The sequence below is a fragment of the Misgurnus anguillicaudatus genome, chromosome 12 (assembly GCF_027580225.2).
Source record: "Misgurnus anguillicaudatus chromosome 12, ASM2758022v2, whole genome shotgun sequence".
Classification (NCBI taxonomy): domain Eukaryota; kingdom Metazoa; phylum Chordata; class Actinopteri; order Cypriniformes; family Cobitidae; genus Misgurnus; species Misgurnus anguillicaudatus.
Genome location: NC_073348.2, coordinates 16,740,506 through 16,766,029, shown reverse-complemented (window position 1 = coordinate 16,766,029; position 25,524 = coordinate 16,740,506). Strand labels below are relative to the sequence as shown.

At 35.4% G+C, this 25,524-nt stretch overlaps 1 protein-coding gene across 2 annotated transcripts; it reads left to right on the top strand.

The window, feature by feature from the left end:
• Positions 1–8,921: 8,921 nt before the first annotated feature.
• On the top strand, positions 8,922–25,500 carry trappc13 (trafficking protein particle complex subunit 13). 2 transcript variants are annotated; one of them, XM_055209053.2, is made up of 13 exons: positions 8,922–9,069; positions 11,114–11,182; positions 13,682–13,781; positions 13,876–13,960; positions 14,048–14,175; positions 16,461–16,533; positions 16,818–16,862; positions 17,212–17,229; positions 19,438–19,571; positions 19,752–19,950; positions 22,521–22,621; positions 22,694–22,841; positions 25,218–25,500. In XM_055209053.2, exons 1-13 carry the CDS (start codon positions 8,988–8,990, stop codon positions 25,323–25,325), a joined length of 1,290 nt encoding a protein of 429 aa, XP_055065028.1. In that variant the 5' UTR covers positions 8,922–8,987; the 3' UTR covers positions 25,326–25,500. The 2 variants fall into 2 exon arrangements, with proteins under 2 accessions (XP_055065028.1, XP_055065029.1); XM_055209054.2 differs by lacking the exon at positions 17,212–17,229.
• Positions 25,501–25,524: the final 24 nt, after the last annotated feature.

Below are 25,524 nucleotides of genomic sequence, written 5' to 3'. Positions count from 1 at the left end.
TAGCACAGTAAAAGATAACAAAGGGGTCACAGTTCAAATGAGACTCTATTGTAAAACATGTGACTTACAGGAAAACACAAATAAAAAATGAAACTCAAATTACTTTGATTAAATTAATTAATCAATTAAATTAATTAAATTAATTCTGTGCAGAACAATCGGTTTATGATCTTAAATAATCACCCACACAAAAAATGACAGCCCTACAGTGGCCTAGATCTGGATTACAGACATGGGCTACACATGGGCCACAACTGGCCCAACTTGTCCCAGTCAGTTAATAGCCCATAACCAGAACATGGCATAACCATAGGCCAAATATACCAAAGTACCTTTTGATATAGGTAAACCATATCAAAATCAGCTTTTATCCAGAACCCACAGAGCTGCCTAATCTTGCCCAAATTATGTGAATACATTAATAAAAAAATTTTACAAATCGTTTGCCTTTTTATTGATCAATCAAACACAAGTCAAAAGCATCAAGACAGCCACATTTGTATGTGTTAAAACTATTCTAGTATAAACTGCCAGCAATAAACAAAAATACTAGTTTGTTCAAATGCATTATTGGCATGAATCCAAAACAGACAACTTAAATTATAAAGCAATTTTATCCCAAGTAAAAAAATCACTTAAGAACAAACTGATAATTAAACAAAAACATTGCGACAGTCACATTGATGAGTGAAACATTGTTTGCCCAACTTACCAGCTATACAAATACAGAAGGTTTAACTGAACATATTAGCATGAATATACCATTTAAAATTGATAAAATAATTAAATTAATTACCATGGGTAAATTCAAATTTGAACCAAACTGAACTTACGTTAGTTAAGTTAATTAGAAACACTATGTGTGTGTATTTAATATTATTAAATGTACAAAAGTTTAAAAAACACAAATAAAAAAAAAGAAATCAAAATAAATTAAAACAATTAATAAAAATGAACAAACAATTCAACACTTTTAATAATGCTTGTGTGATGAAAACTTTAATAAAATAAAACATGAATATAAATCCATTAATGAACCATGAAATCATAGAAAATGACCATGAACAAAAACAAGCAACGTAAAACAAAAGTCTAATTTCAAAGTCCAAGCATGTTTAAAGTCCAAAGACCAGATTTACTAACAGCTTGCGCCAGCACAAACCCTCATCTTGGCGTTAAATAAAGACTGTCAGGATTTACTAAAGATGCGCAGTGGATCATTAGCTCTGAAAAGGTTGTGGTCTAGTTATTTTTGCGACTGCTCTTATTTGCATACACTGTAAAAAGTGTTTCTGTGCCTTTGTAGATGTAACAAAGATAAAACGAGTAAACTGTATTAGAACAAATTTAATTTGTGTTTTTTAATAAAAATTTTAGTTAAAATAACACAAAAAGATGATTATAAAACGGCTTGTTCTGGTTCTTCATTCTGGTTGGTTGAAACGCGTTCTAAGCCGTGATAAAATACCCTGGTAACCTCACGGTTCAGACCGCATAACAAGTATCACTGCGCCACTGTTGCTGCGTACTGATTTATGAAAATAAACACCACAGTCTTTAATCATTTTTTTATTTTTCTACCTTTGCACAATTATGGCGATATCCAGATAAATGTCAATAAATATTGTTGAGTCATTTCGTCAATAAAGAAAAAACGTTCTCTGAGTTGTTTTTGTCTTATTGATATTTCCGCTATTATCCACTAGATGGCAATCTTACCCAACTTAAACACTGACGCATTCACTCGACACAACAGCGTTGTGGTGGATTTAGCGTGACGTGTAAGTTTTGATGGATCTGAATCTGATCTCTTACAAAAGTTCTTCACAAAAATGGAATTATCTCCGCTTTTAGCTGAAAATTTGAGAGGTGATAACTGATAAGAGAACAAATGAAGGTAGGATGAAATGTTTTTTTGTTGTTGTTTGAAAGCGGATGGTCTGTTCTTTCATTTGATATTTTATGTTTATTTAAAGAAGATAATTTTTCTGTAAGGCATTAAACTAAAACTGGGTGGCAACTTAAAAAAAAAACACTGATGGGGAATGAGTTAAGCATGCATTTTATCATCACTTCAACAGTTGCACGATATAAATGTTAATGTATATTTTAGATGAATGTTGATTTATAAAAATAAACACCACAGTCTTTAATCATATTTTCATTGTGTCTTTGCTGCGTCTGTGTTGTTTGTGAACTGCGCTCTGTTGCAGCCCACTTGATACTGAGGAACTACTTTGTTTGGCGGAAGAGTCGTGCCTAACAACGCCCCTTAGCTGTTATAAAATGCACTGGTAACCCACTGCTTCTTGGGGTTTATTGCTTTAATAATTTGAGTAATTCTAAATGAACACTTTATTGAGTAAATTTAGCTTCATTTTATCATGTATAATCCACTTAAATTTGTAAGAAGGAAATTAACTGAACAATTTTTTGTAGTTACCATTGTTCAGAAGACTGGTGCTTGTGCATACTGAATTATTTCACGCTTTACAGCTGCCCAAAACTAAACTGGGTGCGCACGTTGATTGAATAAACAATTTGTGCTCTCATCTCACAGAAATATGAAGTCTAAATCAATGTTTATGGAAACAACAACAAACCATAAAAAAGTTACCTGTACCAAGAAAAGTAATTTATTATGTAGCTCTAAAAAAATTATAAAGAAATAAAGATAATACATAAAGACAGTGTTATTTTTCATTTGATTCAATTTCTTTACCTAATGCTAATTTTAGATCTATCGAAAAATGTACCCATATTTATTTTAGTACTGTTACTTGACTTGACTCTTATCAGGACTCGACTTGACTTGCTTAGGGTGAACCCTTGACGTGACTTGCTTGATTTATCTGAAATGTGACTTGAGATTGACCGTGACTTACGTGCGTGAAGTTGGCCCCCCACCCAACGCAAAACGTTGGTAAAATATGCTCAATCGTTTGTGCTCCGTTTGTGCCGCAAAAATTTTCGTTTGTGCTGCTTTGGTTTTTTAGATATTAAAAGAACATTTATAGGTCATACTGAGGTCACGTAGCATCCCAACATGCTCCAAATTTACCCAAAATACTTTTAAATGTTTGTGCTTCATTTGTGCTGGTTTGTGCAGGTAAAATTTTCGTTTGTGCTGCTTCGGTTTTTATAATATTTGACATTGAAATAAGGAGATGATATCACTCAGACCCCCCCCCACATGCTTCAAATTCACCCAAAGAATTCTTATTTGATTGTGCTTCGTTTGTGCTGGTTTGTGCAGGTAAAAATTTTGTTTGTGCAGTTTTTGTTTTTTAGATATTAAAAGAACATTTATAGGTCATACAGAGGTCACTCACCCCCCCCCCCACATGCTCAAAATTCACCCAAAATAGTCTTAAACCTTTGTGCTTCGTTTGTGCTGGACTGGTTTGTGCAGGTAAAAATTTTGTTTGTGCAGTTTTCGTTTTTTGATATTAAAATAACATTTATAGGTCATACAGAGGTCACTCAGCCCCCCACATGCCCAAAATTAACCCGAAATAGTCTTAAACGTTTGTGCTTCGTTTGTGCAGGTTTGTTCAGGTAAAATTTTCGTTTGTGCTGCTTCAATTTTTATAATATTTGACATTGAATTATGGTGATGATGTCACTCAGCCCATCTCATGCTTTAAGTTCACCCAAAAGCTATTATTTTTCGATTGTGCTTCGTTTGTGCTGGTTTGTGCAGGTAAAAAATTTTGTTTGTGCTGCTTCGGTTTTTATAATATTTGACATTGAATTATGGTGATGACGTCACTCAGCTCATGTCATGCTTCAAGTTCACCCAAAAACTATTCTTTTTCGATTGTGCTACGTTTGTGCTGGTTGTTGCAGGTAAAAATTTCGTTTGTGCTGCTTCGGTTTTTATAATATTTGACATTTGAATTATGGTATTGTTAATTTCAATAAAAACATATTGGAGTCTGATGTTATTTCATTTTTTTTTTTGCTTAACAATGTTCACACAAGTATAAAGATGGAGAGAGAAAGACTTTAACCTTTTCTGAAGGCTTAAAATACTATTTATCTGATTTCTGGTTATCGCCTATAATTTAATTTCTAATATAATATTGTAAAGAGCAGCACAAACGAATTTTTTACCTGCACAAACCAGCACAAACGTAGCACAATCGAACAAGAATAGTTTGGGTAAACTTGAAGCATGCGGGAGGCTGAGTGACGTCATCACCATAATTCAATGTCAAATATTATAAAAACCGAAGCAGCACAAACAAAATGTTTACCTGCACAACAAACCAGCACAAACGAAGCACAAACGTTTAAGACTATTTTGGGTGAATTTTGAGCATGTGGGGGGCTGAGTGACCTCTGTATGACCTATAAATGTTCTTTTAATATCTAAAAAACGAAAACTGCACAAACGAAAATTTTACCTGCACAAACCAGCACAAACGGAGCACAAACGATTGAGCATATTTTCCCGACGTTTTGCGTTGGGTGGGGGGCCAACTTCACGCACGTGTGGCACGTGGATAACTGGCAATTGAGAGAGGTATTTCTGTCATGGGCTTGCCAGATCTTTTGTATTTAACTCAGGTCTGAGTGTATCTGGCAAGACCATGACAGTACTATGTTCTGTGTGAGGGACATGTGGAGTGATATTATATGTGTGGCTTCCACATGTTCCCAGTGTCTTGTGGCTGTCATGGTCTTGCCTGACCTTGGTTATGATCCAGAGGGCAAGACCAGGGCAGCATTGTGTTTACGTGGGAACACGTGTGTGTTTCACATCATGTATGTGTGACACGTGTTCCCAGTGTCTTGTCACTTTCACCCTACTCCCTTATGTACTCGTGTCTTACGTAATTAATTATGTTCACCTGTTCCCCATTGATGTCGTGTCTTTATAATGCCCTTTGGTTGTCTGTCGTGTGCGCGTTCATTGTCTACAGTTGTATGAGGTCAGAGTTTCATGTATTCCGTGTTGCTGACTGCTGTTTCTATGTTCCAGTGCTTTTGTTCCTGTTCCGTGTTTATTTCCCTGTTTTACCCCCACGTGGATTTTTGTGTTTAATAAAACTTCAGTTTATTATCATTTCTGTCGTGTCTGCGTTTGGGTTCTCTTTTGTTTATACCAGTCGTGACAATTTCAGAGAAAAAATCCACTCTCATGTAATGGTGACAGAATAGCACCACATGGTTAAGAAATGTCTCAAGACATAAGAAATAAAGATAATTTCTTTGCACAAAATGTTCAAGGTTTCAAGATAATTAGTTATGCATTGCTAATAAGTTTGAATACTGTCACGAAAGGGATCCAAAAATTAAAAAAGCATGGACTTGTGGGAAGCTCTCTGTGATGTCCAGGACGTCCACTGAGGTTTTAACACCTCGTCAAGAGTATTTTGTGATGATTGATGTGGAAAAAAGTCATCATGCAAGTTCAGCACAGTTGGCTAAACCATTAGAAAGTCAGGCTGGGGGTATTTCCCATGACACTTCACAATGGACGTACAGTGCAAACAGATGCATGCATGGCTGTCATCCACAGAGAAAGCCACTGGTAAAGACAATGCACAAAAAGTCTTTTTTAGAGCTCATATTGAGAAAGGTAAAAACTATTGGGTCTGTAGCTCTCTATACTTTGGAGTAATAAGACAAAGATTAATCTTTGTGGTTCTGAGGTGTTCCAAACTGTATGGTGTGGCAAGGGTGAGGAGTACAATGAAAAATGCATTGTGTCAAGAGTAAAGCATGGTCGTGGGCTCGTGGCAGTGTTCTTCTGTGGGCTTGCATGAGTGCTGCAGTTGTCAGAGTTGCAATTTTATAGACGACATCATGAATACACAGATGTACGGTAAAATACTTAAAGAGAAGATGCTACCAACACTCTGTGCCGTTGGTCACCGGGCAATCTTTTAACATGATTGTGCCCCAAAACACACATCTAAGGTCACTAATTCATTTTAGAAGAAGCACAGGATAGTGATTCAGACCTCAACCCCAGGTTGAGGTATGGGGAGTTCTAGAAATACAAGCAGAACGTCATTTTCCATCCAGCATCTGAAAGAGGTTATTGGTCAAGAATGGAGAATAAAATATGAAATTGTATGTTGTCAACTTATTTATTCAATGTCTAGAAGAATTAGTGCTGTTTTAAAAAAAAGAATGAAGGCCATACAAAATATTCTTTCACTCAACATAAATGTTGTTAGATTTTCCTGAATTTGGCTGCTCAGTCTTTCATGGCTCGCCAACGTATTAGAATGTATCTAATACGTAAAATAATAAGCAGGACCAAGTGCAAGTGGGGAAAAGAGATTTAATGAAGGTTCTTATGTATAGTTCTTCAGGAGCAATGTTGTCATGTCAACGTTCTTCATTCTTAACCCAAAGTTCTGTCTGTGGGACAGAACTTTATACAAGATAACAAAAGACCTACAAACAATAGAAGGTCAGATATATTTAAAGAGCTTCGTCGAATCACTGATGTGTAACTCAGGGCAATTAAAGAGACTGCGAGATCCTCAGATAGAACTTTCTCACAAATATACTAAATCAAGTGCGTCCACACCTTTCACGGGAACCGGTGGCTTCATTTAATCTCTGGGGACCACCCGACCGATCCACAGCAGAGATGGTGCTTGATGGAAGTTAGGCATCTCCCTCAGTTTTTTTTGTTTGAACATCAGTCACAGATATTGTTGGACAGATAACAGGTAACAATGTATGAACTTTCTCTGCTGTCGACAATGCAGGAGTCGGGGGAGCGGCGGCTCCATCAGCTGGAGTCAGTTCGGACCTCACTGAGCTGCGAGCCTCCTCCTAGAAATCACAAATATTCTAAATCAAATGTGATGTTTTACTTTTGTGATTGCATAATTCCTCTCTATAAAACTCTCTGAACATCAAAATCTCACCTGATGTGTGCAGGCTGCCTTTGTGGGTGGTGATGTGGACTCCTCATGAGAGACATCAAGGTCCACCGTGTCCCATAGGCCATTCCACACTGGAAAACCTTCTGAGAACAAAGCAAAGAGGTTAAATGAAACAACTTGATAACAACAAAATAATTTCACAAATATCAGTGATTCTTGGGAATTTGGATAAAATAGGTTTAAATTTTGAAAAAAAAAAGGTTAGTTAAATTACAAAATCTGAAGGTATATCATTATAGACCAAGGTCTTGGCTGTTCAGCAATTTACCGGTGCAACCTCCCCTGTTTTTCATAAAATAGGTGTTTTTCAGTTACTACTCATACAACGTTTACGTTAAGCCTAAATAGAAAAAGTAATGATTTTTTTATTTAATAAACAAATTTTTGTAATAAGAGAGACTATTACTTTAATAACTCAACAGCACTGAAGAAACATATTGTACGCATATTCATTTAAAACAAAAAAACTCTGTCTGACGGTGGTGACACTAATCTGACGGTGGTGACAGTGGCCTCATTACAACATACAAACCACTCATGTCAATGGCTTCTTGCTTAAACTTTATGTAAATATTTGGCACAAAAAAATAACAATCCTGAGCACTGTGATGAACAAATATCAAATCATAACTTCCTAAAATCCATAAACCCTGAAAGAAAAGACAGAAAACCTGACGGTGTTAACATCTGACGGTGGTGACAAAAACCTAATATAGATTAAAAAAAATAGATGAGTTGTTCACATTAGCCATCTTGTTTCCCCTCTGTTGCTAGCTACTTCAGACCTCTTCTTATAAAATTAAACATTTATTTCATAATCTTATCTAATATTTCTTATACAAAGATGACGGTGTTGAGTCTCACATAGCTGCCTGCAGAATTAAGTGACGCCATAGCTTGTAAACCAATCAGAAATCCGGGAGCAAAAATTATTTGAAGACTGAAGATGATGTGACAGTTAATGATTTAATACATTTCATTAGATACATTACTTTAATATTTATTATTTATTAAATATATTATAATAAATTAAATTAAGATTTTAATATTATATAAATAATTTAATAAATGTTTAATTTAAACGATGTGCTTTGTACAATTTACTTAGAAGTTTATCAATAGCTTTTCACCGTCTAATGTCATGATTCGCATCTGTTTCAAGTTTAAGTTGCATAATTAATAAGAAATGGTTAAATAAATAATTGGCATAATTTTGCACATGACGTCACCGTCGGCGAGAGGATCTGCGGTCACGCCCACTGAATGGCAAAAGATAGAGTGGCAGAATTTGAGTACCGTGTGAAATCAGCGAAAACACGGTGAAACGCGTCTAAATGAGAAACAGCTGTTGTGCGATAGACTGTACCAACAGATTAAAAATAATTCGGAGCTATCGTTTTACAGACTGCCAAAAAACACCGAAAGGAGAAGTAAATAGATCATGCCAAGTTACGTTCACAGACCACAGGTGGGTTGATAAGTTGCTAGGGTCACTATCAAGCAGAGGTTTTTCTTTCTACCTAAAAGTATTTTTCAAGTATTTGTATTTTAGCCGTGTTTTTTTTTTTTTTTTTTGGAAAACATACATTCCAAAGCATAATATCATAATTTTTATTCTATTACATTTCATAAATACACGTGTTTGTTTTATCTAAGTATATTAACGTAGTTAACTTAAGTAAAAGTACACAATTTTAATGTAATTAGGTATTAAATACATTTTAATATGCAATATTAAAGAATATGACAATGATTTAGACTGTAGTGAAGTAATTTTTTTCCCAATACAAACATCCTAATAAAGCACAGATGCTTGGAAAATGTAACTAATGTAACTGGGTATTGTCCACATGTGCTATCAAGTCCAACAAAATTTAATTTAAGCTGATAATGGTCAGTTTTACTAGCATTTTCGCAGCAGCCCCTATGAAAACCAGCCATTTTGTTGCACGTTTTGCCACTCAACCGGGCGAGCTCTCGTGTGGTCACGTGGAAAAGTGACGTCAATGCATACCCTCTATACGTTCTTTTGCCTGGTTTGTCCCTCTTCAATCGCCGTGATCAGCTGCTGCTATGCGGGTGAAAGGTCACATCAGTACAGCAGACAAGATGGATGTCAACCAAGCAAAACAAGAGCATCTACTCGCGTTAAAAGGTACTACAGTGATTACTTTCCTTACCGTAGTACTGTTACGGCCTCCTATTCTGTGAACAATAATGCGCGTGTGTGTTTTTACTTAGACAGATGTTTAAATAATACTTTAAGCTAGAAGTAACCATCACTGCTAGCTTGACTGCTAACTAATCATTTCTGCTATGCAGAGAATTGACAGTGTGCATCTAGTCTGTTGCATACCCAGAAACATTTTAGGGCACAATGCAAACGTTATAAATGGCCATTTATTATGCAAATAACGCATGGTTAGGTTGTCAGCTTACATTTTTAAGGTTGTCAGGGTTTAAGACACTGTCCATGTTTACCTATGTAAGATGCTATTTTAAGAAGTTAAGACAGCTCAGTTATGCACTGTAGTCTGGGTCTAGACTTAAGTCTGCAAAACCGGGCCTGTCTTGCATATGGGTTATTCTCACGAAAACTTGGTTTTAAAAATGTCAAGCATGAAAATGTAAAAATTGCTTAAATTTACTTTTTTTCCCACCAGACATTGAAAAAAAAAATCCGGAGTAAATGGGAACATTAATTTAAAAACTTCTACTTATCATTTAACACTTTTTGTAACATAATTTAAAAAATTAGTCCTAAAAAATCTCATTACCGCAACAGTCAGAAAACATCAACACTGACATATTTTCAAAATGACATGACAAACCTGAAAGAACATAATTTGGAGATTCTGCACATGCATTTAAAATCAAAGTATTATGCTTCTATTAATTAAATTAACATTTAATAAGCATCTGTTGCGGTAATGATAATCAAAATGTCGTGTAAGCATTCTGACAAGACAATATTTCAAATTAACTGTAAAAAAATTATCTTACCTGGTAGCCATCTTGAAGTAACTGGTCCATGTGCTTGGTCACTCAAAATCAAACTTTATTAAAATTCTGTATATGTGCTTAAACTGTTCTCAAAAAGTGTTGCGGAGGATGAGAACATCGGGCATGGACACATAATTTTCCTAATTTTTCTTCATTATTATTATACATGAATATTCATTTAATATGTTTTCTGTCATCTAAAGTAGTCTAGCAAAACATCCATTTATTTTTTTTCTTAATATTTTTGTGTTAATTTGATTAAATTACAACATAACGCATGTTCAAACACAGCCGGACACATTGCGGTAATGAGAATTTCAGCAGAAAATGAGATGAAATTTACAATTATAAATTCTTATGTTGAAATCACACATTGTGCAAGGTAGAACACAGTATTGTGTTAATTCTGGTGCTTTTTAATGTTACTATATTACACATTTTAAAGCTAAAATCATTAGTGCCGTGGTGTTTCAATGGTTTCGTGAGAATCACCCATATAATAATATATGCTAATGCATAGGTAGTCAGATTTACATTTGGGTCATTGCAGGTATATTGTCGCATCATGTGACAAAAGTATTTTTAAACTAGCTTAACTTGACTTTCACCAGCCAAAATTGTAAATCCTTAATGTGTTTTAATGAATTTCTGTCACTTTCTTTAGTGTAAATAATTTGTATAATAATTGTACAATAATTCCTTCAGAACCAATTAATAGTCTGTATGTTCAACTTTTTTATTATATGCCATATGGGTTTTAACACATAATGGAAAATACAAATATTACATTTGTATTGCCATATTAATAAACATAAATTTAGATCATTTCCCCCCACCAATAACAAATGGCTATGTTAGTGGCTATGTTAAGTATATTTACATAATGTAATGCTTATGCTAGTATTTACTGAATAAAAAACAACACATTGTGTCCTTGATGGTTTTATTATTTACAAACTTTATTAGTCTTATTTTGAAACCTCACTTTATTTAACAATACAGTTGACATGAAAATGATGAAAAGCTAACATATTAGATGTTAAAGTTAACCAAATATTGCATGCATTCAGAGTGTTGCTAATGTAAGCTAAACCACCAAGTACAGTAGGTAGGCCTAGTGCAAAAGTTCATTAATGTTTATGATTGAATACTATAACTGACTATCCCATATTTAAAGTTATCTGTTTTCCCTACAGTGATGAGGCTGACCAAACCTACACTTTTTACAAACATGCCAGTAACGTGTGAGGACAGAGATCTTCCAGGTATAACCTAATAATACTTCACACACTCCTGCTCTGGACACCCGTACAAACATCTAATGCTGTTTGTGCTGTCAGTAACCTTGTTAATGTGTTTGAATTACTTGCAGATTTATTACCAGTAAGGAAACATGAATATTATATGAAACATGGTGAAATATGAATATCAAATGAAAATACAATAGAAATGTGCAATATTACACACTGACATAAAAAAGTTAGTTGCATAGAAGAAAGTACACATCGCAGTTATTGACAGCTGTTATGTGACACATTTTTCATCATCGATGAGTCTTGAATTGATCTTCTTTATAAGCTTTTAGCAGCTTGATACTGCCCCCAAATATAGCCTTAAGATATATTGGGGATTTGTAGTGTTTGTTTTGCCTTTCGCCAGGAGCCTGCGGCTCTGAAATGTGAGCTACATATCAGAGCCACATGTCATTATGACAGTTCTGAGTAGCATTTCTATTTATATGAAGAGTTAAATACACTGCACTATAAATCAGCTTGAATGAGCTGAATGTAATATTAGAACTGTTAAATAAATATAACACACATAATGATGTTTTTTGCAGCTACTGCAATCTTTTACGCAAAACAATCCTTCTCAGTAGTAGGGCTGGGTATTGCGACTAATTTTGCTATTCGATTAGATTTATTTGTATATGTTTTTATTTGATTCAGTCCAGTATCGATTAATAATGGATATTTCATCAAAATCTTTATTTTTTTTTTTGGTGTGCCGTCACATTAGATAGATCCAATATACTGTTGAAAACAAACGTTTTCTTTTTGATTTGTCCAAATTTACACAACATACTACATTTATGAGGATAATCGGACTACAAAACCAGTCATAAGTCGCTCAAGTATATTTGTAGCAATAGCCAATAATACATTGTATGGGTCAAAATTATAAAAACATTTTTATGACAAAAACCATTAGTATATTATGTAAAGATCATGTTCCATGAAGATATTTTGTAAATTTCCTACCATAAATATATATAAAATTTATTTATCATAAGTAATATGTGTTGCTAAGGACTTCATTTGGACAACTTTAAATGCGATTTAAAGTATTTCGATTTTTTATCACCCTCAGATAATGTATAAATCTCAGGTTCCCAAAAATGTCCGTTCAATAGCAAGGAAACGCGAACCCAGTATTTGCTTTCGACTTCTCAAACAGAATGAAAGCAGTGCATTAAGATCTTTTTTGCATTGCATGCATATTTAAATTAGCAATGCCTAAAACACGTAGAAATGATAAACTTCGGGACAATGTAGCGAGAGCTGTCACGATTATGAAATTTGGCTGACGGTTAATTGTCTAATAAATTGAGACGATTGTGACGATTAATTTCCTGTTTTAGGGGGGTTTTATTTTTATTTTTTTCTTTGTTTATAAAATAATTTTCACACATTGTTGTGATTATTTAAATGTAATATTTTGCAAGGTTTACCTGCAAATACACGTTTAAAAGTAATCTGATACTGTCTCGTTTATACCGTCGCTGCAGCTCCCTCTTGTGTTTTTTTGAGAGATGTGCAATCATTGCGGTGATCTGAAATCATCGCGATGAGGTCAAACAATCGCGATGAGACGATTATTTAATCATTGTGACAACCCTAAATGTAGTACTAACCCGAGCATGCAAGTGTGTCAAATGTCCCGAGCATGTTCACACTTGCCCTGGGTGATTGGTCCCTCCTAAAGGTAAACACGCACATTAAAAATCGATTTAGGGATTTCCCGAATAGATTTTGTTTTGCTAATATTAGGGTTGATTAAAATCTGAGATTTAGTCATTTTACCCAGCCCTACTGGGGTCAGTCAGCAGATACATACATCATAGCATTTAGTCAGATGTCCGTTTCATCTGCTTTTGCCAGAACCACCAAATGTAATTTAATTTCCATATCTTAAATAATGGATTTGCTTTAATAAAATTCTGAGGTGGAAATGTTTTAAATGTTTTTATTATTATTTTAACTAAAGGGCATGTTTTAAATACATGCATTAGTCTTTGAGACAGTTTTGGCTTTTTCTGAAATGATGCCTAAGGATTTACAGAATTAGTGTCTTATTTATTTTTAGTAACTGAAAGCACTTTTCACAAAATAAACATTTCAAGGATTTAAATGTTTAGATTGTGACCTTTGGAAATGCATATTGCATATTAATGATAGATTTTAAGTCTGGAAACGTCAGAAAATGTCTTTTTTACCTAAAACCTATTTATTTGTTATTGTAATAACTGAATAATCATAAAAGATGAGTTTAATGTAACCATAATATTACAAAATAAAACTAAAGGTAAAAAACAACATGAGTTGTTTCTATTGATTTATGTGAACATTAGCTTTGATATTATATCATATAGCAGTACAGTAACATATAATTGGTTATACAGACCTGGTCATCTTATAGACATCTAAATCTAACACCTGGCTGTCAGTCAAGGTTTTACAGTTCAGCATATCGAATGTCTACAGGTGATTTGTTTATACGACTCATGAAAGATGATCCATCCACTGTGAAGGGGGCAGAAACACTAATCCTTGGGGAAATGCTTACCCTGCCACAGAATTTTGGGTAATTTTACATTATATTACATGATTATTAATAATAATTGAATTTTGAGTTCCAAAACATGCTTTGAGATGCATCCCCTTTATTTTCTGTCCAGAAATATTTTCCTAGGCGAGACCTTCTCGAGTTACATCAGTGTGCACAACGACAGCAATCAAGTGGTTAAAGATATCCTCGTAAAGGTAGCGGCTCGCAAGCAAGGATTATCTTCTGTGGTTGTGGCGGCTTTTTTGGTCTCACTTTCATCCCATGATTCTTTGTCTCATCAGGCGGACCTACAGACGAGCTCTCAGAGGTTAAATTTATCCGCTTCAAACTCCGCTGTTTCTGAACTCAAACCAGAGTGCTGCATTGATGATGTCATCCATCATGAGGTCAAGGAGATCGGGACACACATGTACGTTAGGTTTTTGATGGAGAAAACACTTCTGTTGATATTGTTATACAGTCAATTTGAAATTTTAGTAGAAAGCTTAGCAGGGGTCTCCAAGCCTTCTCCTGGTGAGCTACCGTCCTGCAGATTTTAGCTCCAATCCCAATCAAACACAGCTGAAGCAGCTAATCAAGGTGTTCAGAGTTGCTAGGTAATTACAGACAGGTGTGCTGGAGATGGGTTTTGAACTAAAGTCTGCAGGACGGTAGATCACCAGGAGCAGGGTTGGAGACCTGGCTCAGAGGAATGGCAAAATGTCTGTGGCATGCTGAACTAAATTTGCTGTAAGAGTAATGCGCAATAATCACAGTGTGATAAACATTTCACACTGCATTAAATGTATAGATGTTATACATCCTAACATAAAACTAATGTCATTACCTTAACACTTTTCAATAAGGTTGTATTAGTAAGCAGTAGTATATGCATTAACTAACATGAACAGACAATTAACAATATTGTTATTGTTGGTTATTGTCAATACCGTTATTCATTGTTCATTGTGCATTAATTAATGTTAACAGTTAAACGCTTAATTTTATAAATGTACTGTATTAGTAAATGCTGAAATTAGCACAAACTACACTTCTAAAGCATTTTTTTATCTTAAGGGGGTCGCACACCAGACGCGCAGCTCAGCGTCGAGTCGCGTCTAGAACAACTCGGAGGTATCATAAACCGGAAGTGCACGTTAAATAGCGCAAGCTTCGTCAGATAGCATCTACTTCAAAATGCAAAATATACGTTAGTAGCCAATGTTAATCGTTATTGATTTGGGACAAATATGATGTTATTTAATGTTAAACTATGTTGGTCGGGCTCTGTGGCATGACAGGGATTTGAGCAACTTCCTGAGTTGTAGCTGGATGGCGCGGACAGGCGCCACCTGTCGGCGCCGGTGTGTGTATACTCATATAAAACAATGTGTTTGATTTTTTTTTAGAACGGCGCTGAGCTGCGCTTCTGTTGTGTGACCCCCTTTAGTTCATGTTAGCTAATCCATAAACTAATGTTATTACACGGCTCGTTGGAATGCTTGATTCTGATTGGCCAGTTGCGACATTTGCAGGTTTGTTATTTGTTGGAATGCGTATTTTGCAGCGATTTTTGTGTGAGCATATCAGTGAACACCCCTGACCACTCGGTGAGTTTCACGTCTTTGTAAATGGAAGTTTAATGCATTTTAGGAAGGATTGTTCCTGTGCACCTATAAACCCATTATAGAGGTGGGAGGTGATACAAGAAACACCCGAAAATTCTCGGGCCAGCATCATATGTCAAAATTTCAGTCAAAACTATTTCATCATAAACAATCTGAAAACAGGGCTTTAAGTGTAAAATACCGAACTTGTCCTTTAATGTTCCTTACATTACTAGTGAATTGAATAGCCATATATTAAAAGGGATAATGTACAAGCTGCCAATTGTTATGGCGAAATAAGCTATAACCGCTTAACGTTGGGTCTTGATCACACTTCTGTGATAACAACCGGCTGCCTATATACATTATCCTTTATTTAACAAATGCAAAATTACAGTAAAGTGTTACAACTTACACATTTTTAAAAAGTTATATGTAAAAAATATATTATAAATTAACTTTATTAAAAAACAATTATATATATTATATATTATATATATATACACACAGTATATAAGATATATTGTTCAAGGTTTGTTTGTGTTAGATAAAGCATTCATTAATGTTAATGAACAAAATTCAAGATTTACTTTTTGTAATGTGTTACCTAAACATGCGAATTTCAAATGTTTGCTCTTTTTAGCTGCATAGACGTCTATTGTAAATGCATTTGTGCACTTATGTAAGCTGACAGAAGTTTTTAACTAAGAACATCTCTTCATATACTAAATGCATCTCAAGCGCTAAGTTGGTTTTCTTTCCCTTTTACAATTACACAAGAATTTACAAATGAATAAGTAAAAAATACTGTACACGTGAGGCTCTGTGTGAAATCCAGGTTAAAGTCTTATAATCTAATGATGAGATTTGAAGCATCAAAGTTTGATTTCACATTGATTTTTGTATTTAAACATGACCTTACCCATTCAATACTAAAGATATCAAGGTTATATTTTCACATTCTTTACGTTATATAGAATGATTTTATGCAGAAAACAGTAAATCACACAAAAATGACATTTGCTGGGTTTTTACAAGGCAGGGACAAACATAGTCAATCTAAATTGTTGTCCTTACCATGTTTGCATATCATTTTTCATGATTTCAGCTTGGTCTGCGCAGTCAGCTACACCACCCAGTCTGGAGAGAAACTGTACTTCAGAAAGTTTTTTAAGTTTCAGGTGAGCTCATCTGATTCATTTTGCCCCCCATGATTGGATGTGAACTGCTCACATCACTCTTAAGCTATTTAGCACTGGGTTGAGACGTTTCATTCACACTACAGCTTGACATTTGTACTAAAGCACGAGATCTTATGCAGCCCATCAGAACCTGTAGCAGCAGTAGGGATGCACTGAAGAAATGAAGCACTGTGTTACGTGATTTCATCAGTTTTTTAATGGATTCTGTTGAATTTGAATCAAACTGCAGCTCAAACTTTAGTTTTAACTCTATTTTAAACCAGGTGCTCAAGCCTCTAGATGTAAAAACCAAATTCTACAACGCTGAGGTAAGTTTGCATTTACCAGTTTGAGTTTTTAGTCTAGCCTAATATCTGAATAAAATGTGTATTAGTTAGTGTGTAAATATTATATTGCAAATTACTTATTGTATAAACATGGTCATCCTGCCCTTATGCATTGCATCTGAGCTAGTCTATGGTTTTAGAGAAACCGTTTTGACACATTTTCATTGGTTTCATTTGATATTTATTATGATTAGTTTCTCTGTTTCATTCATTGATAGAAGTTTTGTTCACATTTAAGCTGCCTAAAGAAGAAAACTGACACCGTCATTTTTTTCTGCATGTAACCTTCACTTTTCTAATTTAAATTTTTTGTGTTTTATTCCTCCATTAGAGTGACCTCAGTTCTGTGGTAATTGTTTTCCCTTCTCCATTGCAATCTTTCTTTTTCAGCACAGCCTTTTTCATTTCTTTTAAGGCCTATGACATAAAATGGGTTAAACACTGAAAAAGTATTTCAGTAAAATTCAAGTAAAAAGACAGTCATTATAAAACAGTACATGCATAGAATATACACTACCGGTCAAAAGTTTTGAAACACTCGTTCTTTATTTATATTTTTTCAGATTAGAATAATAAACTTCATACAAACTATGGCATAACACAAATGTAACTGTGTGGGAATTATGTTGCGCCAAAAGCATCCAAAATAAATCAAAACTCTTTTATACTTTATCATCTGAAGTGCAGTCACCCTTTGCCTAGAAATTGCAAAACTCTACTCATATCATTTTATTAAGAAGCTTAAAGTTTCACTGTAGGATTAATAAAAAATATATTGAAGTTCACATTTAATCTGCACTCTTATTGGCTGCATTTTGCAATATTCAGTCATCTATTATAAAATAAAATTTAGTTTTCGAAAAACCGAAATTAATCTGTCTGGCACAGGTTATTTTTTGTCAACCAGTGGTTCGAATGAAGCGAGAAAACTTAAAATGTTCAGCGGCAAACTAGACGCGGTAGATGTGAATTTGATGCCTCAAACGCGGCTGCTGTGAACCCAAGGTAAAAACCACTGCACAGTGTGATATATTTAATGCAAGTTGTGTACTTACATTATCCCAAAAGTTTGTAAAAAAAAAAAACGGTTAACTAATAAATAACAATTAACTAATAACCTTCACGTGAAAGGTCACGCATGACATATGCGAAACTGCAGCTCCAGAGTTTACAAGTGTGTGTATAAACAGGGCCGTTCTGACATTGTTGTTAATTGATTATGATGGCATAAAATAAGATGATCAAATGTACAGGTAAAACAACATTCATTTATTACCTCATCCGTGAACATCATTAGTAAATTCCATACGTCTCTGGATGGTAAAAACAACATTTCACATCGTTCCACTCTCTTTCATAACTTCTTTAGCTTTGCCTTTATTATTGCTATTCTGTAAGACCTAGTAGTGAAAATCCTACATATGGTGGCTTTAAATCTTTTAAAATAGTAGAAAAATAACAAAAAACCCAAACTCAAAGAATTTAAATAGACTTAAAAGCTTGTCTGATAATATGATGGACTGTAGCAGTTAACACCATAGGATTGGTCCGTATACTTTATAAAGTGCTGTTATTGAACATACTTTTTCATGTTTACCCACAAACTCTCAATGCTTCCGCTTTCCTGATGACTCATTTAACAAGTGCAAACCAATGAGCTAAATCTCTTAAACAGATTGGGATCATTCATGCTTGTTATGGATCTTTGTGTTTAAGATGCCAGTGTATAAGCTGTAACGCATTAAACTTGTAATAATAGTAAATGTGTGGTAAGTTTAAGAATGTGATTGATTTTAAGTTTGTTTAGAGTAACAAGTTGTATTCTCTTTACAGATGCGTAAATGTATTTATTTAATTTTTGGTTATTGAATAATCAGGCTTGACATGGGAACTTTTGCTTTCTGCTTTAACAAATACTTCAGTTAAAAGGTGCTGTTAAACTACAGGCATGAGCTAACATTACACTTGTAATACCAGCTTAAAATCATACTAATCTACCGCTCTGAGATCAATCCTTTCAGACACAAAATAATCAATAAACCACACTTAAATTTTTCCAATGAACTTGATTTGAGGGGCGATATTTACAAAACATTCTGATAACTATAAAACTGCATCAGTTTACCCATACAGAGCCCTTCAAATAAAGTATCACTCCAGGATAATGTCTGGAGAAAGAATCATTTACGGTGGCTCTGAGGTATTTGGTCACTTATGACATTTGAAAATATCTAAATGTCATTGGATGAGATAAGAAAGTATCAAAGGGAATTTATTCAATAGAAAGATGACACATGCACACACTTTAGGCAAAAAAATATGAATACTTATTTAAAGTACTGTGACACTTTCTGGTTGACTTATGTTACCAGAATACGTATTTTTTTGCTATTTAATGCAATAACGTTTATAGTCTTTCAAGTGTGACTTAAGTTTCCAGATACTTTCAGGGACCACTGTAAAATGCACGAAATCTTGCCATGACTGAATCAATGCTTTTGATTGGTTCTTGACTGCTAGTTAGCCTGATCTGATGGTTTAATCTTTGACCCTCCAGACAGATGAGGTTTTCCTGGAGGCACAGATCCAGAACATCACTACATCGCCAATGTTTATGGAGAAGGTTTCTCTGGAGCCTTCAATGATGTACAACGTCACCGAGCTCAACACTGTGGCTGCTGAAGATGAGAGGTGCCATAGACACAAACTGTTTCACGAGTATTGTGCATGGCATTATGATGTATGCTTTTTTATTTATGTGCTGCTTATGCTTAACTTTGTTGAACTGGACGGCAACAAAGTAATAATTTTTATTGGCAATAAAATGATATGCAAATAAGGCCTTTTCAAAACGTTTTTGTGTTTTTACAGCAAGTCAACGTTTGGGAAGATGTCCTATCTCCAGCCCTTAGATACAAGGCAGTATTTGTACTGCCTAAAGCCCAAGCCCGAGTTTGCGGAGAAGGCCGGGGTTTTAAAGGGGGTGACGGTAATCGGCAAGTTAGACATTGTGTGGAAAACCAACCTTGGAGAGAGAGGCAGACTACAGACAAGTCAATTACAGAGAATGGTACGACTCTCAGTGTAGATTAAAGCAACAAATTCAATCAAATGTGACCCTGGATCACAAATCTAGTTTTAGGTAGCACAGTTATATTTGTAGCAATAGGCAAAAATACATTGTAAGGGTCAAAATTATAGATTTTTCTTTTATTAGGATATTAAGTAAAGATCATGACGATATTTTGTACATTCCCTACCATACATGTATAAAACCTTTATTTGTGAATGGATGCAGTGCCAAGTACTTCATTTGGTCAATTTTAAAAGTGTTTTTCTTAATATTTAGATTTTTCCCCTCATATTCTACATTTTCAAATAGTTGTATCTCAGGCAAATAAATCCTAACAAACCTAAAAAACTTTCAGATATATAAATCTCAATTGGAAAAAAATTACCCTTATGACTAGTGGTCCAGGGGCCAAAAATAAGGATATATGGCAAAAAACAATGGTATAGCCTAATGCTGCGTTCACACCTGCTGCGGTAGAGCCGTCAAGCATGTGTGAATTAGGGGTGTCATAATTAATCGATTGTGCGATGCATCGCGATGCAGGGGTGGACGATTCTGCATCGATGCAGTAATAACCCATAATCGATTATAGCCTGCTGACGTCATTCGTCGCTTACAGGTATGTTCGCGGTAGAAAAAATGGCGGAGGGTTGTGAGACACGAGTCTGGGCTCATTTCGGCTTCTATGAACATGCTGGTAATAACGAACTGTACAAGAAACAATATGTTTGTAAAGCCTTCCATGCACAACTAAATTATCTAGGCTATACAACTTATTTAAGAAACCACGTTATCCGTTTTCACCCCGAGCTGCTACAGGAGGCTAGTGTTGATAATGCTTTAATTGGCAGTTTTATGCACTTTTAGTTTTTCCTAATGTTTTAGTTTTAAATGCTGCTGTTGTCTGCTGTTTACAGACCAAGTTTGTCTTGTTTCCTATTAAGTAGTATACTTTAGTATACTTCTTGAAGAAAACAAAATAAAAAGGAGTTCACATACTGTATCTGACTTCTTACATTCATCAATATAAATGTAACAATGTGCAGTAATAAAAAAAGGATGCAATGCACCGTGATGCATCATGATGCATCGTAACATCGAAATGGATCGAATCGTTAACTTAATAATCGGAATCGAATCGAGGAACCAGTGAAGATTCACATCTCTAGCGTGAATTCAATGTCAAGTCAATGTGGAGAAGCGTTGATGCGCATCTGGAATTCTCGCGGCGCGAATGAGGCGTTTAGCGCGGCGTGGTAGACGCGATTCCGCCTCATTCGCGCACGCGTGTTAAAAAATTTTAACGGAACGTTTGCCGGAAAAACGCGCCGCGTTAACCAATCAGGAGCTTGCTCTAGTAGTGACGTGATTACAGAAAGTGAGCGGAGTCGCAGAAGCCCCTCCCATGACGCAAATTTCTGCGTTAATGTTAATGACATTATTTCACGCGCGAATGAAGCGAGTAAACTCAAAATGTTCAAGTGGCAAACTAGACGCGGTAGACGCAAATTTGACGGCTCAAACGCGGCTGGTGCGAACCAACAGTAATTCAGGGGTCTTCAACCTTTTTGTCAGCACAGTGGAGACCTCTGGCCTAATGGTTATTTATCCTAAAGTACAAACTGGACTGGTGGACAATGATTTAATTGTTTTTAAAGAAATTTATTAAATTTAAGATGCAGTAATTAGACACAACATTAAATCATGTATCTTATATAAGTGATTCTCAACAGGTTTTTGCTTACGAACACACAATTGTAAACCATATAGTGGTAGGCAAATACAGTGTTTATTCTCAGTGCAAGCTTACTTGTATTTGATGTTGTGTGGATATTATTATTTTACTTTGCATAGTTTGTTCACAGTGAAGATAACTGCATGTTACATAATCCTACAGTTTTATTGCATTTTATTATTTGCATTCAGCATAGTTTCCCTGCTTTCTGCAAAGTTAAGGTTGTATATCATCAAAGCTATGGTTTAAGCAATAATGCACTTTTGCATGTGTGTTATGGCTTTAACAATGGCTGGTCGCAGGTCTGGTTTGGGAAGATTGTAGACAGCAGAAAAGACGAATGCTTTTATACAATAGATTACCATGTAAATTAAATGTGTAATGTGTAAATGAGAAAGAAAATCCAAGTAGTGTCACAGAAACCTTTGAACTCTCAGGGATTCAGTGTCTCCCACTCCTAGTTCAAAAGATACATCCAAGCATAACTTTGTCATAGTATCGCTTCAGCCGTTACTGTGGCGGAGTAATACAAAATCTCATTTATAAAAGTATGCGTAGGATCCTTACTAAAAGTCTACGTACGCACAAAAGCCAAAAAATATTAAGACTTATAAAACAAACCCTTAATAAATCACAGGTCACCTGCAAGTGTGCGTACATGAATCATCCTCAGATCTCATCTTGTAAGCCAATTCTCCCATTAAGTTTTTATAGATCACAACCTTTGCTTGGGAACTGCTTTATAAATGAGACCCCTGGTCCTTAGCACATCAGCCAATCAAATTCAAGGACCTGGACTTCTAGCTCTAAAGACTGCTCTCTTCTACTGTAGGCTCCTGGTTATGGTGACGTCAGGCTTTCCCTTGAACTCATCCCTGATACCGTCAATCTAGAGGAACCCTTTGACATCACCTGTAAAATCACCAATTGCAGGTAAGATCATCACTGTGAGGCTGTCAGATTACAGATCTCATGAGATCTCTAACCGAATGTGTTTATTGTCAGTGAGAGGACCATGGATCTGCTACTGGAGATGTGTAACACTCGATCCATCCACTGGTGTGGGGTGTCGGGCAGACAGTTGGGTAAACTCAGCCCCAGCGCCTCTCTATCTATACCACTCAAGGTCCTGTCATCTGTTCAGGGCTTACAGGTACGACAAACTTCAAACTGTTCTGTATCATTGTTAAGATGTATGTCTTTTTTGTTTATTCGAATTAGAGCTTATACACTTTTCCTCTAATGCCCACTTTTAATGGGCCAAAGTAACTTGTACAAAAAGCTTGCCCTTAATTTTCTATTTAAAATGAACAAAACATAAAAGCAAAAGAATAATGCAGTTATTTAAGTGAATTGTGAATTAGGACACAATTGTAAACTGGTCCAAAGGTGTCAAGGGGAAAATTCTATTACAAAAAATATACAAATTTTCTCCTATAATTTTCATAAGTGAAGGTGCTTGTTAACTGTCACCCTCTTTTTATTGGGAGTGAAAAGGTGATGTGCACCTTCAAATTAATATAACTTTGGCATTCTTTGGTCTAGAACCCTAATCTTGGTCTCTTTTCATAGAAGACATTTTAAAGTTGTTCATGGACGGTGGTGTGTTGGATATCTGAAGTTGTTAATATTTTATTAAAAACATAGTTAACAGTTCATAAGTTTATTTTAAAGAAATAAAACATTATGCAATAAAGTACATGTTTAATTGTAAAAAACAATGTTACGCCCAAAACACTACAAAAATCAAGTCTCGACTAGCTTTGATCCAAGTTTCAAGTTAAAAGCACAACAGATTAGGTTTTGTCACATTTTTTGTGGTTTTACCAAAAAAGGCCACTAGGTGTCATTGGTTTTCTGCAAACTCTTATCACAAATAATAAATTACTGTCACTGCAGCATTATTTCTGCAAAAATGTTTTTGAGATGTAAAAATGCACAGATCAGCCATAACATTATGACCACAAACAGGTGAAGTGAATAACACTGATATCTCGATATAATGGCCCTGTCAGTGGGTGAGATATATTAGACAGCAAGTCCTCAAAGATGACGTGTTAGAAGCAGGAAAAATGATCTGAGGGACTTTGACAAGAGCCCAATTGTAATGGCTAGACGACTGGGTCGGAGCATCTTCAAAACTGCAGTTCTTGTAGGGTGTTCCCGGTCTGCAAGGGTTAGTACCTATCAAAAGTGGTCCAAAGAAGGAAAAGCGGTAAACTGGTGACAGAGTCATGGGCGGCCAAGGCTCACTGATGCACGTAGGTAACAAAGGTTGGAAAAGAAGTCAGAACACACAGTGCATTGCAGTTTGTTGTTCTGTATAGGGTTGTGTAGCTGCAGACCAGTCAGTGTGCCCATGCCGAAAGCGGCTACAATGTGCATGTGAGCATCAAAACTGGACTATGTAGCAATGAAAGAAGGTGGCATGATCTGATGAATCACATAACACCAGGATGCACTATGGGAAGAAGGCAAGCCGGCAGAGGCTGTGTAATGCTTTGGGCAATGTTCTGCTGGGAAACCTTGGGTCCTGCCATTTATGTGGATGTTACTTTGATGTGCTGACCATGTACACCCTATCATGAAAATGGTATACCCTGATGGCATTGTCCTTTTTTCAGCAGTATAATGCACCCTGGTTTATGAATGGTTTGAGGAACACAACAACTAGTTTAAGGTGTTGACTTGGCCTCCAAATTCCCCAGATCTCAATCCAGTCAAGCATCTGTGGGATGTGCTGGACAACAAGTCCGCTCCATGGAGGCCCCACCTCGCCACTTACAGGGCTTAAAGGATTTTCTGCTAACTTATTGGTGCCAAATACCACAGCAAACCTTCAGAGGTCTAGTGGAGTCCCTGCCTCTACAGGTCAGGGTTGTTTTGGTGGCAAAAGGGGGACCTAAACAATATTAACAGGTGGTCATAATGTTATGGCTGATCGGAATATACTCTTAGTTGGAGCTTTCCAATAAGATTATTTTAGGTTTAGAGTAGGATATTAGAGTTATACATATGAAATAAAATCTTTGGTCCACTTGTGGGCCCATGCCATTTTACAACATAAAATATGTTGTCATAAATTATGAAAGTTCCCTTCTTAGGGCTCTTGAACAATATAGTTTAGGAAAATTATTTTCGTTTTAGAATAGGGTATCATCAGTTATGTAAACAATTTGGGACAACCCATGACAGGTAAGGGGGCTTTAAAACACACCTATGTCTCATTTGATTAAAAAGTAATAGCTAGTGCGGTGGCTGTGATATATGTAAACCTATCAACATCTGACGCCATGATTTTTTGATAAGATTTATCGTGAGAGGATAAAATAAGTTTTAGTCCTAAAATGTGTCATTTCATAAAAGGGTTTTTATAAACATTGGACAAGATTTTTGCCCAAACCTGTAATGAAAACAAGCCTATTCTACAAAATTAAATGAAAAAAACTTAAGTGACCTTCATGGAGTTGCTTTTAAATGTAGGTTGTTTTAGTGTTTCATGTATTTTTGTCTCATCTGCTTTTTTTAGAGTATATCAGGACTGAGACTGACAGATACCTTCCTGAAAAGAACGTATGAATATGATGACATCGCACAAGTCTGTGTTGTCTGTCCTTACACGAGTCCAGAGAGTTAAAAACCCTTGTGGATTTTCTGCACTGTTTATCTCAATGGACCAACTTTATGTCTGTCTGTACATATTAATATATCACATTTTGCTCTTTACGGTGGTTGTTTTAAAAATGTCATTTTAAAGCCATTAATCATGATTTTAAGTATCTGTCAATGTGAATAAAACAATTACAAACCAAGATTCTGTTTAATTTGTGATTAAA